General features: G+C 39.9%; 1 protein-coding gene across 44 annotated transcripts in view; it reads left to right on the top strand.

Moving 5' to 3' along the window:
• The window catches only part of LOC121700697 (myosin-binding protein C, fast-type-like), a 39,822-nt gene that overhangs the window by 11,621 nt on the left and 13,201 nt on the right, over window positions 1-15,000 (top strand). For 9 of the 44 annotated variants that reach the window (XM_042083893.1, XM_042083882.1, XM_042083886.1 and 6 more), the window contains 12 exons: window positions 37-51; window positions 7,143-7,205; window positions 7,904-8,052; window positions 9,889-10,006; window positions 10,225-10,276; window positions 11,060-11,119; window positions 11,271-11,440; window positions 11,692-11,824; window positions 12,183-12,307; window positions 12,945-13,050; window positions 13,604-13,770; window positions 14,812-14,977. In XM_042083893.1, coding sequence (XP_041939827.1) covers window positions 37-51; window positions 7,143-7,205; window positions 7,904-8,052; window positions 9,889-10,006; window positions 10,225-10,276; window positions 11,060-11,119; window positions 11,271-11,440; window positions 11,692-11,824; window positions 12,183-12,307; window positions 12,945-13,050; window positions 13,604-13,770; window positions 14,812-14,977 — 1,324 coding nt within the window. Of the gene's footprint in view, window positions 1-27; window positions 52-301; window positions 320-696; window positions 712-3,529; window positions 3,563-3,714; window positions 3,742-3,865; window positions 3,893-4,339; window positions 4,367-4,639; window positions 4,667-5,149; window positions 5,177-5,830; window positions 5,852-7,142; window positions 7,206-7,903; window positions 8,053-9,888; window positions 10,007-10,224; window positions 10,277-11,059; window positions 11,120-11,270; window positions 11,441-11,691; window positions 11,825-12,182; window positions 12,308-12,944; window positions 13,051-13,603; window positions 13,771-14,811; window positions 14,978-15,000 lie in introns of all 44 variants that reach the window. The other 35 variants (XM_042083892.1, XM_042083885.1, XM_042083883.1 and 32 more) reach the window with 19 other exon arrangements.

The following is a 15,000-nucleotide window of genomic DNA, read 5'->3' as shown; positions in this document are numbered from 1 at the left end:
TTCAACTATTCTTCAAACATGGCGCTCAATCTGCAGGGGATGCTCCACCAGGTAAGAAGTGCTGTTACTGGGTTTCATGTGTCAATATAGTCTGTGTGTGTGTGTGTGTGTGTGTGTGTGTGTGTGTGAGAACCAAGGTTGGTGTGAACATGTGTGTGTGTGTGTGAACATGTGTGTGTGTGTGTGAACGTGCGTGTGTGTGTGAACGTGTGTGTGTGTGTGTGTGTGTGTGTGTGAACGTTTGTGTGAACGTGTGTATGTGTGTGTTAGTTCTCATTCGACTTTCTTTGTCACCAAGTAGAAGCCCCGCCTGCAGAAGGTGAGAACTAAAAGCTAGATTGTGCGTGTGTGTATGTGTGTTTGTAAGTCTGCGTGCATGGACATACATGCGGGTGTTTGTGTGTGTGTGTCTGCATGACTGTGTATGACAGTGTGTGAGTATGCTGTAAGAGTGTGTACATATGAGAATGTGCATGTATGAGTGTGTGTCTGTATGTATGTGTATGTGTCTGTGTATGTATGTGTGTGTGTCTGTGTGTGCATGTATGAGTGTGTATCTTTGTGTGTATGTATGTGTGTGTGTGTGTGTGTGTCTGTGTGCATGTATGAGTGTGTGTCTGTGTGTGTATGTATGTGTGTGTGTCTGTGGTTTCAAACTAGTCACCTTTGTACTTTTCTCCCTTTCCGTCGTGGCAGGCCCTGAGGAGGATGGTAATAACTTGTTCATACAAATCCTGCGTGCTTTGTTGAGCAAATGTGTTGGAAATGAGAACCCAAAGTGTTCCCTGCATGATCACCTACCATAATCTTTAATACGTCTTCTCCTGTTCCTTTTTAATTTTACATTAAACTTAAACTAAAGACCACTTTTTAAGATTCACATAAACATGTCTGGATAGATGCCGTGTCCACTCATATACTACTATCAGTTTGTTACTAACTGTCATGACAAGTCTCAAAATGTTACGTATTTATCAATGGTTTAATAGTCAAACTATTTATGAATTTATGATTGGACGAGAATCATCGGGAGTGGTGATATCTCAGGAAATACTCGCTCTGACTTTTTTGAGCTGGTAATAATTCCGCATTTTGCATTGAGTTGTCTGACTCGAACATTCATTCAAAGCAAGACAACAGCAATTTCATAACATAACATGTGTAACATACAGTCTATTGCTTGGTTACAGTAAGCCCCAAGACTATTGATTGGAACTATCAAGTTGATTAACTATACATGTAACTATCTATCTATTAGAGCGACAGATAGAGAACACAATTTGATGTTTTTAAACGTGATCTGTTGTAAAACTATTGTATAACAGCAATATTGCACTCATGACCATGGCATTGGTAAAGGGTATTCCCACAGTTGTGATTACCTGAGGCACTTGGCTTCCGGCCCTGTGTCTACGGCCAAACCAGAGCCGTGATTATATCCTTTACCAACCCCACTCTCACTCGTGCCATATTGCTTAACCATAATAGTTCGTCATACAGTACATCAACAAGTGGTCATACCTAATAGCCATCATGACAGTTAGCAATAATGTTAACATGACATATAGCATGGTATCTCCCATGACATGTTTATAGCAGTTATGACATGAATTCTGTGGTGATAACCACTTGAAGCAGAGATGTGTTAACATCCTTGCAAGGGTCATTGATTGACTTGCTAATGACCAAAGGCCTAACATTTCTTTGGAATATCCCTTGTTCTCTTATTGGGTGTATTATGATGTCACAACATCATTATGATGTGTGCATTATTATGACATCATTGTCCTGGTACTGGGCTTGATCTATTTTATACAGTCTATGGTTTTGACATTATGATGGTGTTTGAATGGCATTTTTGTCATGACCAAACCAGAACCATCATTAGAAGTTTTTTTCTTGAAAGTCAACCAGTATCTGACCTGTATGAAATCACTAATTTCATTGTGTTCGTTCATATATGAGTGAAGGAACTACATATGAATTTAGCACAAAAATGGTTTGTCCATTTTTACGTAAATTAAAAGATTGTCTTGTAGAACTGTAATGTTGAGTGACTGGTCAGAGGTATTACTGTATGGTCTTTTAGACTTTGAGGATATGACGCCGTTTACCTTGTGTCATTACTTAATATACCCCAAACCAATGCAGACGGTGTTTTTCCTTTCACTTTAATCCTATTCAAAAATGTTAATCATGCGTTTCCCCTTAAATAACTAATATCCACCACGGCTCTGAGTCCACGGAGACCACTGCATATTATAGTGTGTTTCTGTTATTGTGCATGGTGTACAAAGACCCTCACAGATAGAATATCTGACCTCATTGTTGCTATCGTTGTTGTTCTTTGGTGTGTTTGTGTGTGTTTGTGGTGTATGTATGTGTGTCTGTCGGTGCGTCTGTCTGTGTGTGTGTCTGTGTGTCTGTGTGCGACCATGCATCCATGATTTGGTTGGTGCTCTGTTTGTGGATTTGAGCGAAATAAAATAAGAAGAAATGATGTTTGGGGAGAATTTGCCCTTTGCTTTAAGTCATCAGGGGGATTGTTTGATGGTCCTGATATTTACATTAGCTACCCTAGTCCCTACAATGAGATTTTATTTGTGGCATGAGCACATTTGTGACTATTGTATTGGTTTTGTTTAATTGTTAGTTGTGACTGGTTATGTTGAGTGGACACTGGAATCATTTGGATGAAGTGGCATATGATATTGCTGGAATGCAATTAGTCATTGTGGAATGCATTTATGTCATTGCTGTGTGAATGCCATGATGCTATTGGAATACCCTTACTGGGTGTCATAGGAAGGGATATGTTGTCATTGAATTGTCATTAATCATTGTGACATTAAGTGTTGTGATGTCAATAGAAAGTCTCTGGTTGTTGTCATAGTGCCGTTTGTGATGTCACAGGATTGCTGTCATTGTTATTTTGAGGCTGTCATGTCACTGGAATGTAATTTGTGATCGTCAGTGGGGTTGATGTCCTGGAATGTGATCAGTCATTGTCACACGGACTGTTGTGATACCAAAAAGTGATTGTTATTATATTTCTGTTTATGTCACTAAGAATGTCATCAGTCACTGACACATCAAGTGTTGTGATGTCACTAGAATGTCATTGGTGTTGTCATAGTCGTATTTATGATGTCATTGAAATGTCATTGTCGTCATGGCACTGGAATATCTGTGTTGAGAGTATTGAACCTTGAGAGTATTGTTTTTATGTAGTCTGTCTGCCAGTTGGCTAGCATTCCGTCACTGCATCATCAGTTTCACTATGCTATTTTTTTTCCTGCTCTTCAGTGTTTCTAATGTCTTGAATTCAATAACGTATCTATCTATCTATTTATCTATGACAATAAACATGCAATTGATCATTTAAAACATGTCAATATTGCACCTTAGTTTAGCCATCTGAAGTTCTCTGTTGACTTCATCAGTAAAAGCAGTGCAAGTATAACAAACACATACAGTACAAAACAACATTTGCATTGCTGAAAAAGTAAAGCATATTCATATCACACAGGGGAAGAAACAGCAGTCAATGGTGAGGTAATAGGTGAGTGTTAACCTAATCTAAAAATGTAATCCCAACATCTGTACAGTAATGGCTATGTGGTCCAGAGTTTAAGACGAGCACATTTTACATCATAGTATAACTGTCATGAAGCAAAGTACTTTAGGCTTCTCCCCAAACCTTGTTTTGCTCAGAGAATGGAGAGGCAGTCCCAGGCACAGGTGAGATTACCTGTGATATAATCTGTCAGTCGAGGCAATCAAAGCAATGAAGTCACTTAAATTCTCTCAGTATGACTCATTTCTGCATATTTGTGCTAATTGGTTCTGTTTAAATGTTGTTCAGAGGGCCAGGAAGCACCAGCAAGCACAGGTGAGAAGTGTACAGATCGGTTCTCTTATTTCACATACATAACCTGCAGGACTCACGCAGTATAGCCTGCCTTTCTTATATAGTATTAGGCATCAAAGCAATGCAATCAAGCCTCTGAAATTCCCTCATAGTGTATCTAATGTTTCTGCATATTTGTGCTAATTGGCTCTGTTTAAATGTTGTTTAGAGGGCCAGCAAGCACAGGTGAGAAGTCTATAGATCCGTTGCAGTGTTGCAGTATTTGGCCTCTATTTGGGATATCACTTACTCATGTGTGGAGGTATCACTCTCTATGAAGAGCTAGGAGATATCACACTATGTATTATTATTTGGGTTATATTATACTCAAAACGCTCAGGGGCAATGAGAAACTCATAATGCATCTAAAGTTTCTGCAGATTTGCACTAACTGGTGTTCTTCCACACTTCTGTTACAATGTTTTTCAGAGGGTGAGGTGGCACCAGCAGCCACAGGTGAGGAGTTGCTTCACATACAGAACCTGCCTGTGGTAGTCACACAGTGTAGTCTTACGTAAGCAGTACTGGCCATCTATTTTGGCATTATGTTTTAGTTCCTCGTGAGTGTAAATATCATGCTCTTTTAATATACAGTACATAATATAAATATATAGTCTGGAAATACCACACTGTTGTGATACCCAAAACTTCCCAAGGTACAGAAATTTAGTTAACGTGACACTATTTATGCACATTTGTGCTAATCCATTCTTTTATAATGTTGTTTAGAGGGCCAAGAAGCACCAGCAAGCACAGGGGAGGAGTGTGTACATTTAGAATACAGTGCAGTACCTTATTTGCAGTGACATTTCAGTTGCGCATTTCTGGGGTGTATTACTTTGACTGAATGATTGAAAAAATAATCAGAGTGGTTCTACGTAATTGTATTGGCACCATGGAGTAGTTTACATGTCACATAATGAGCAGTGATGTATATTTATCCACATGACCTTTCATAATTACCAAATAATTTGCTATAATTTATGGATAAGTGTAGATTCTTAGTATTCTTTCGTAATATTTCAAGTGTAGTTTCTCTGTTTAATTGTTACCTGTGGTAATTACAGTGGTAATATACTTCATTTTATAGTATTAAGTATATAGTATATTTACCAGGTAAATACAGAGTACAGTAATTATAGGAAGCTGCAAAAGGAGGGGTTGATAATGTGTCATTTGTAAGAGTCCATTCCTCTGACTAACTGTCCCTTAAATGTGGTTTAATGTGGCTCCAATCAGATGCCCCAGAGGCTCCGGCAGTTGAAGGTGAGAGGCCAACAGTGTGAGAACCACACTCTTAGGAGAACTAAACTGTAATGAGAATTACACTGTTAGGAGAACTACATTCTTAGAGGAACTACACTGATATGAGAATTACAGTACACTGTTAGGAGAACTACATTCTTAGGGGAACTACACCCTTAGGAGAACTACACTGTTAGGCAACTACACTCTTAGGAGAACTACACAGTTAGGGAAAACACAGTTTCAAAAAGCGCACTGTGAAGAAAAATATATTTATGTATGTAGGCCTTCTTGTTTGGAAAAATATAGGTGAGAATAGCACACTGTTGGAGAATCCACTGTATGGAAAAACTACAGTGTTGACCAAACTGTAAGGTGCTGTTTAATTAGATTTTAGTAAAAAAAAAAAAAAAAGACTTGGGTGTTCATTTCAAAATGGAAAGTTCAGGGTCTGCAACGGTCTTCTCTAGTTCATTCTGAATCATGACAGACAAACAATTTCAACTTCCAAAGTATATGTAGGTCACATACGTAGTCACTGAATTCTATTAAAAATCCCTCAAAACACGTTTTACAACATGTATACGCATGTTTAACAAGAAATATTTAAGTTTAGCTTTATCTCATGAAGAGCTCGAAACTTAAACAAAAATAATACTTCTGTGTGTTGCGCAGAGGAGCCACCGGTGGTGGAAGGTGAGTTAAATCTGACCCTGAGCACGTAGGCCTGCTTTACTGGGAATGCTGATTGGTGGAATTCCGCCGGGAATGCTGATGGTGCGGATGCAGCATGGCATGCTGGTTTAGGAATGGAGATGGAATCACTTGGAATGATTTGGGGTCCTGGGTCCACGTGACATGAAATATTCTAGAGTGAGGAAGAAATGTTTGCTAAAAGTGGTACCACATCCGTGATTTGGGTTGTGCTGACTTAGGAATGGGAGAGTCTGGAGAGGGGAAATGGCATGCCCCTTGGGCTAAATATGGAGTGGGACAGAATTAGAATACTTGGAATGGAAGTGGTCAAAAATTGTTGCGGGTGAGAGTGTAAGTTTGGACTCTGTGAAATGGCATGCACGGTTGGAAATGTTGATGAGCCAAGACTGGGTTGGAGATTGATTGAGGCCTCATGGGAAGTGCAGTCTTTTTGGACTTTGGATGCCAATTGAGTTGGGACTGCTGGTGGTGTTGTCCAGCACTGGAGTGTCTCTTGGCTTACATGCCTACAAGTAAATTAGTTTGGGAGTGGTGTATTGAATTGTGTTGTCCTGCATATAGACTCATGAAGCATCCCTCATGTTGTTTGCAAAGAGAAACTGCTGATGAATTGGCCTGTTTAAAAATGAAGTGTCTTTACTCTATAAGGAGTCTGGGTTGCCAAATAATGTGAATGCATGTCTGTATGTGTGTCTGTGTATGTGTGTGTGCATGCTTCTGCGTGTGTATGTGGGAGTACTATGGCAAGCTGGTGAAACAGACCATTTAAATTATTATTATTGGAAAAACAGACACATACACTAGTGCAGTAACAGTAGTCAGAGTCTTCAGAGTTGCATTTCCCATTATCCTGCCCAGGGGCACAGCTAGAAACTGAAAGAATACCATGTCAGGCCCTGCATTAACAATAATGCTGCCCACCATGTTCTATGTGTCTGCCAAATGTCTATGAGGGCCTCCTGTCCTCCTAATGTCACCCTGGTCCTACCAAATGCCAGACCCGTCTGCGGGCTCAGAAGGTTGTATGAGTGAGTGTGTGTGTGTTTGTGTGTGTGTGTGTGTGTTAAATTGACTATAAAAAAGGATACAATGACTTTTTGTACAGTCATTTGTTTTGATTATTTACAGTGGCAGGATACATCTGTCTCTGAGTGTGTAACGTATATCTTTGTGTGTGTGTGTTTGTGTGCGTGCCCATGGTAAGCGTCTTAGTCGTAGTGTCCATATTTTGTGGTCTTTAGACTGAAACTGTCAATCATCCCTATTTTAGAGCCACCTCCAACGTTGACTGGCATGTTTCTGGAGAGACCAGAGGATGTGGTGGCCATTGCAGGTATGGTGGAGATGAACACTTCCCTCTGTACACCGCTCAGTATATCACATATATCACCCAATATATCACATACTTCACCCAGTATATCACATACTTCACCAGTATATCACATACTTCACCCACTATATCACATACTTCACCCAATATATCACATATTTCACCCAGTATATCACATACTTCACCCAATATATTACATACTTCACCCAATACATCACCCAGTATGTCACATACTTCTCCCAGTATATCACATACTTCACCCAGTATATCACATACTTCACCCAATATATCACATATTTCACCCAATATATCACATACTTCACCCAGTATATCACAAACTTCACCCAATATATCACATATTTCTATATCACATATTTCACCCAGTATATCACATACTTCACCCAATATATCACATATTTCACCCAATATATCAGATATTTCACCCAGTATATCACATACTTCACCCAATATACTGTATCACATATCACCCAGCCAAACACAAAAGCAATGCAACTAAAACACAACATACAATAATTTGACAGTACAATTTTATGCGAACACAAAGTATGTATTTATTTGTGTGTGTGTCTGTGTTTTTGTGTGTGTGTGTGTGTGTGTGTGTGTGTGTGTGTGTGTGTGTACTGTATGTGTGTGTGTGTGTGTGCGTGTGTGTGTGTTTGTGTGTGTGTGTGTGCGTGCAGGTACTGACGTAACATTTGTAGCAAAGGTGGACGCAACTACTCTTAGGTTTAAGCCCAGCGCAAAGTGGCTGAAAGGGAAGTGGTTGGATCTTGGTAGTAAGGCTGGGAAGCACCTGCAGTTCAAGGAGACCTATGACAGGAACTCCAAGGTATGTGTATGTGTGTGTGTGTGTGTGTGTGTGTGTGTGTTTGTGTTTGTGTTTGTGTTTGTGTTTGTCTGTGCGTCAAAAACTCACACTCATCGCGTCTCTCTCGCGCGCGCACACACACACACACACACACACACACACACACACACACACACACACACACATACTTCCGGTGTTAGGTTAGGCTACCACATCAAATAGCCCTACCCCAGACATAATTATTACAGCCCTTACAAAAAAATAACTGCATTACATCAAAACTGCAGTTATTTGGTAGTCATGGTAAATGCCGCAGATGTACAAATCTACATAAAACAGATATATTAATTTTAGGGCTGTCAAAATAACTGATTAATTTCGATTAATTAATTTCAGAAAAAATAACTGATTAAAAAAAATAGCGCAGATTAATCGATTACGTATGACCTTTGACCCCGAGCCATTCTAGTCAGTAACCATTAGACTGTAAAATGAAGGAGAGAGAAGAAAAATGTGCTGCCGAGATCATTGAGTGGAACATTTACAGCCTGATGGTGTTGATAAAAATAAAGTGTTGATTAAAATAAATTCCTCTGCAATGTCTGCAGCAAGGAATTTGCATATCACTGGAGTTCGTCAACTCTAAAGTCGCACATCAATGCAAAGAAATAGTGTTGACATTGAGGGCAGTGTTCATTTATTTTCATTGTGTCCCCAAGATATTACAGTATATCTGGCCTGAAATGCCTTGTATGTGAAAAAAAAAAAACTTCTTCCCGAAGCACTTTTGAATTTATTTCCTCAGCATATTAGGTCATATCATAGATTATTATGGCCATTATTTGAACAGTGAAAATAATAATAAAAGAGTTTTTGAACTTTAATGTCACTAATGCTGAATATTCAATGATTCATTTGAATTTAAATATTTAAAATACTTTCACAGCAAAAATGATATATGCGATTAATTTAGATTAATTAATCACAGAGTATGTAATTAATTCGATTATTTTTTTTAATCGATTGACAGCCCTAATTAATATACTTTGAACTGACTATGCTAGTTTACAGCATGACATTTGTTGTGCATATTAATAAATTGCACTTACTGTAGTAATGCAAAATATGTTTTTTATCCGATTAATCAATGAAATAATCTCTAGAATACTCTATTTCCAAAAAGAATCAATAACTGCAGCCCTAAATATGTTTCAATGTTTTTACTGTTGACAGACATTCTGAAAGTATAAAGAAAGCAAAAGCTTTTACAGCATTGTGCAAATGAAGTATAGTATACCAATATACAGTGAAACACCCCTGGGTCAGAGCTGTGCACCACTGTACATATTTCTATACATCCTGACGTTCCTGTCTGTCAGGTCACATACATTTATATATGCTAGACAGACTATAACAACTAGATATGACAGCTAGTTTACTGTAACACATTTGCAAGTAATGACTTAAGCAATGAAATACGGCTCATTTGTTTTATGGGGTAGGACTATTCACCAGTATAGTGCATTTTGACATGACATTAACAATTGAAAATGTAACAGCAAACATTTGTATTTATACAAAATCAGTTGCACTATGTGATGTACAAAAGCATTGCTGTTTGTTCAAGATGGGGAGAAACTGCTTTAATGATGTGCACGAGTGATAAGATAATATGGAGTTTGAGCAAACAGTTTTGAGAAATTCAATTCGGATCTGAGAATTGTGCCAAAGTGACTGAGAGAAAACTGTAACACATACAGTATATAACACACATGAACAGGACCCCAACACCCACACCCACCTATTCAGTCACTGATGTGAAGAGTGTTGAGTAACTGAGAGCCATGGTCCTCATAGATCTACACATATGAGATGAAGATCATTAAGGTGGTGGTAGCAGATGCCGGAGGCTACAGGTGCGAGGTGGCGTCCAAAGACAAGTGTGACAGCACCACCTTCGAGGTCTCTGTAGAGGGTGAGTAAATGCAGATACACTGTTGTGCACACTGTTGTGCTATGTTGAACAAACAACATAATATGAGCATTAAATATATCAAGCGATACACATACATACAGCCACACACACACACCCTACTACACCCTACTACATCAGTTCACTTTAGAATTTATTATGACACGTTCATACAAACTCATTTAGTCTTTTGTTGATTTCTTCTTTTTCATCACAAACAGCGGCTGACACTGGGGATCATCAACATGATGTCCTGTCTGCTTTCAAAAGAGAGTGAGTCTCGTTTGCCTTCTTTCTATCTTTCTATCTATCTATCTAGCTGGGCTAGCATGCAGTAGCCTGAAAGTTGTGGGTTCAATTCCTGGCTTCCACCGTTGTGCCCTTGAGCAAGGCACTTCACCCCTGGCTGCACTGGGGACAGTGGCTCTATAATATAGATCTATAAGTCTAATAATAATATCTATAAGTCGCTTTGGATAAAAGTGTCTGCTAAATTAATAAATGTAAATGTAAATCTATCTGTCTATCTGTTTGTCCACCTGTCTATCTGTCTGTCTGTCTCATTCCACCCTGCTAATTATCTGTTTGAACTGCTGCCCTCAAGGAAACGTTACAGGCCCATCAGAACACGCACCACACGATTCATAAACAGTTTCTATCCCAAAGCTATCACCATACTCAACTCTGACCTGAAAACAAACCCACTGATATCTGTCAGCATTAATCAATTACATCAATACCTCATGCAATGCTCTGAACTTTATGTATTTTGCACTACTTTGCATACAATGGCTCTGAGTTGATGGTATAGTGTATGACGACATGAATGTACTGAATGAATGAATGAATGAGAATGTACAGTATTATTTTACTGACTATTTATTATGCTACCTTTTTTCAGTATGTGAGTGCACTGAATGTAGTTTTATTACTGTGCAATGACAATAAATCTCTATTCTATTCTATTCTCTTCTGTCTGTCTGTCTGTCTATCTGTCTTCTCTCTCTCTCTCACTCTATCTCTCTCTCTTTCTCTCTCTCTCTCTCTCCCCTGCAGAGGTGCTGGAGAGGATGATGGTGAACTGGACTTCAGTTCTCTTCTCAAGGCCGTCAAGAAGTACGATTCACAACTCCTTCCCTCCTTCTCTCTGTCTCATTGGAAGTCAGAATGAACATTCAGACCGTGCATGTTTGAGAAAGATGTCATATATCTCTCCCTCTCTCTCCCTCCCTCTCTCTCCCTCCCTCTCTCTCTCTCTCTCCATCAGGAAGAAGAAGAAGCCTGTGGAGGAGGAGAAAGAGGATGTGTGGGAAATTCTAAAGAAGGCTCACCCCAGCGAGTACGAGAAGATCGCCTTCGACTACGGCATCACTGACCTCAGGGGCATGCTCAAGCGCCTCAAGAAAATGAAGACGGTCGTGCCCAAGATCAGCGATGGTAAGTCTAGAGGGTGTGTGTGTGTGTCTGCCTGATAGAAAGTGAGAAAAAAGTAGAGGTTCAGAGAAAGGCTATTATTTTATATTACTTGAATGTTTGAATGTAGAAGTGTGTGTCTGTGTGTGTATGTACTTCTAAGTGTGACATGTGTACATTATAAGTGTGTACCTGTATGTGTTTGTGCAAATTGTGTAAGCTCTTAATCCTGTGTGTGTGTGTGTGTGTGTGTGTGTGTGTGTTTTTCCTTGCAGCCTTCATTAAGAAGTTGGAAGATTGTTACTCTGTGGAAAAGGGAAAAAAGATTGTCTTGACCTGTGAGGTGGTTGACCCCAACTGTCAAGTCAAATGGCTGAAGAATGGACAGGAGATCAAACCCTCAGCCAAGTGCGTCCTTTGAAACTGAGGACAAACACATCTGCAGACACAAAGATACTCATAAATACACACACATACACACACGCGCGCACACACACACACACACACACACACGCCTATACATGCGAAAGCAAGCAAATGGCAAGCAAACACAACCACACACTTATAAAGAAACACAGGCATACATACACACATACAATACTTCTACACACACGATTAGCATAACACGTTTTTGTGATGAGAATCATCACAATCATTTAAGAGAGTTTGGTCAATCTAAAATGTTCAAAAGGAAACAAATAAAATGAAGAAGGGTTATCTGTTGTTTCATTTGTTCAAAAGAGTAAATGTTTTGCTGTTTTGTCAGGTATATCATGGAGGCCAATGGCAATCTCCGCACCCTGACCATCAACAAATGCTCCCTGGCTGATGACGCTGCTTATGAGTGTGTGTGTGGAACTGACAAGAGCTACACTGAGGTCTTCGTCAAAGGTACCGCAGTTCACCACTAGGGGGCCATTCCCGCTATTTCTGTGGGAGGATTGGGGTCCGATTTCATCATCAGATAGCAACAATTTACTGAAACGCTTGAGAGATGATGCCGAAACAGAGATGTAGATAAAAAAAGACTTTCCCATCCACCTGGGAAGCACTGGACAGTCAGTCAGACTCAGAAAATGAGTCAAAGAAAGGCATAGACTATGATGGAACTCAGTCAATGCTCTAGAGTGGGAGTAATAATTGCCTGGAGAGAAAGAGAGAGAGAGAGAGAGAGAGAGAGAGAGAGAGAGAGAGAGAGAGAGAGATGATTATGGATGGTTGTTGTTGATTATGGAAGGGTTGAGAAGATGGTTGTAAAGTAATGGAGGAGGGAGGTATGAGAGAGAAGATGGAATGATGTTTGTAAAGCTAGAGAGAGAGAGAGAGAGAGAGAGAGAGAGAGAGAAAACGAGATTTTATGCAAGTCTATGTAAGCCTACACATGGACATTTAGTTGTCTTGTTTCTTCTATTGTACAACCTTGGTATGACTGATTTGTGCATTCAACTGAACTGAGATAGAGAGAGAGAAGGAAAGAGAAGGAAAGAGAGGGAAAGAGATGGCATGATGGTTTTTATCTCTTCTGCAGAGCCTCCTATCACCATTACCAAACTGATGGATGACTACCACGTGACAGTCGGGGAGAGGGTGGAGTTTGAGGTGGAGGTGTCTGAAGAGGGCGCTCATGTCATGTGGTCAGTATCTAATCGGAATCACTCCATCATACTCGTGATGTCCCTCCACCAGTACTGCAGTACTGTATCATCATCTACATAAAACACACAGTCCCTCCAGTTCTTCTTCACTTCTTTGATTCTTCCACCACAGAATTTAATTCTTAGATCATGAAAACTAATGCCAAATCAACCATTTCATGATGCATGCATATTTTCTGATTTTCCCCGTACATTATGTACAATGTTACCAAAATAAATCCTTGATGTTCAATTCTAACTCATTCACGTGTCCTGCTGATGGCAGTCTTTCTCATTCACGGCTACTGTTGTCATGCTTGATGGTCAGTTGTTAATTAATGGATGAGGCAGAGGCAAAGAACTCCATGACACAAAGCGGAGTACTTGAATTAAGCCTAGTCCTAGACCGAAATCTTTTTTTTTCTCTGAGATCTTCATTGAAGACTTCATTGACTGGACTTAGTCCTTGTGCAGTAAACAAGCCCTACAAGTCTGTCATAGCCTGCTGCCACCTCTGGTTGATCTGCACCTGCTCTCTGTCTACCCTTATCAGGTATTTTGAGAATCTGGAGCTGGTGAGGACTGAAGATAGCAAGTTTCGATTCAAGAAGGACGGCAAACGCCACTGGCTCATCATCCAGGAGGCCACCCTCAACGACATCGGAATGTACCACTGTTTCACTAACGGAGGCCACACCAAGGGAGAGCTGGAAGTGGAAGGTGCCATCTTTTGTTCTGTTGAATGAATACATGAGAGTAATAATACGTTTATTTTATATAGCGCCTTTCTCAAACCCAAGGTCGCTTTACATAGTAAGTTTCCCATACATGGATTTAGTCCTGGACTAAAATCTTTTTTTTTTTTATGGAAATCTCATCCTGAAGTTTTCTTTTAGTCCAACACTAGGCTTAATCCATGAAAATGAGTATGTACCTTATGTCTACCTTTATATCTGCTCTGTATACTCTGGAATACTTCTGAAAATGTAAAAAGGAAAGTCTGCACACTGTAGAGCTCCAAGATATAAGAGTTTTGTTTTGTTATTGCATTTTCTCTTCTTTACATGGATAATGATTTGGAACCATACAGTGTGCAGACCTTTTCTGTTTTTTCTCTGTCTTGAACCTGAGGAGTTTTGTGGATATGCACACACTTGCTCCGTTTTACTACTGAATCAATGAACTGATGTAAAATGACATGTAAGGGATGATGTATAGAACGCTGGTCATTATTGGGAAAATAAGTCCCGACAGGGCGAACCGCACCCCGACGAGGAGCGGAAGGGTCTTGCTTCGCCCAGAAGGGACTTATTTTCCCGGCAATGACCAGCTTTCTATACATTGTCCCTCTTATTATCCGGCTACTTGTCAACACAAGAAAAAGAAACTTCACATGATATGTCTTTTGATTGATTTGTTGTGGTTTTTGCTGAGAAACAAATAGTTCGCAACACACGCTCAACTTAAATCAAACATTCTATAAATCACAGCTGATCAACCGTCTGCTTTCACTTTTGAATGAAGTTCCATTGCAAGAAGTGACCGGACTACTTGCGGAGTGATATGAAAGACGTGAATCAGAAGCACAAAACCTGTTGCCATTGACAGCGGTCATTATATGTTTTCAGCGGTAATTACATGAATATATTTGACCGGTAGAACGTTGAGAATTCCCATTCAAGTCAATGGAGCGTTGTGAAGAGCCGGATAATAAGTATGTGTAACCTGCGTAAACCCCTCTATTGTGTGTCCCGTCGACAGAGAAGGAGCTGGAAGTGTTGCAGGACATGGCTGACCTTACGGTGAAGTCGGCCGAGCAAGCCATGTTCAAATGTGAGGTGTCTGATGACAAGGTGACAGGCAAGTGGTTCAAGGATGGCGTGGAGGTCCTGCCCAGCGACCGCATCAAGATGTCCCATATTGGCAGGTAATGTACACCTTATGACACAC

The sequence above is a fragment of the Alosa sapidissima genome, chromosome 24 (genome assembly GCF_018492685.1).
Source record: "Alosa sapidissima isolate fAloSap1 chromosome 24, fAloSap1.pri, whole genome shotgun sequence".
In the NCBI taxonomy this organism is placed as follows: Eukaryota; Metazoa; Chordata; class Actinopteri; order Clupeiformes; family Clupeidae; genus Alosa; species Alosa sapidissima.
The sequence above is the reverse complement of the archived record's forward strand: the minus strand, read 5'-3'. Positions and strand labels throughout refer to the sequence as shown.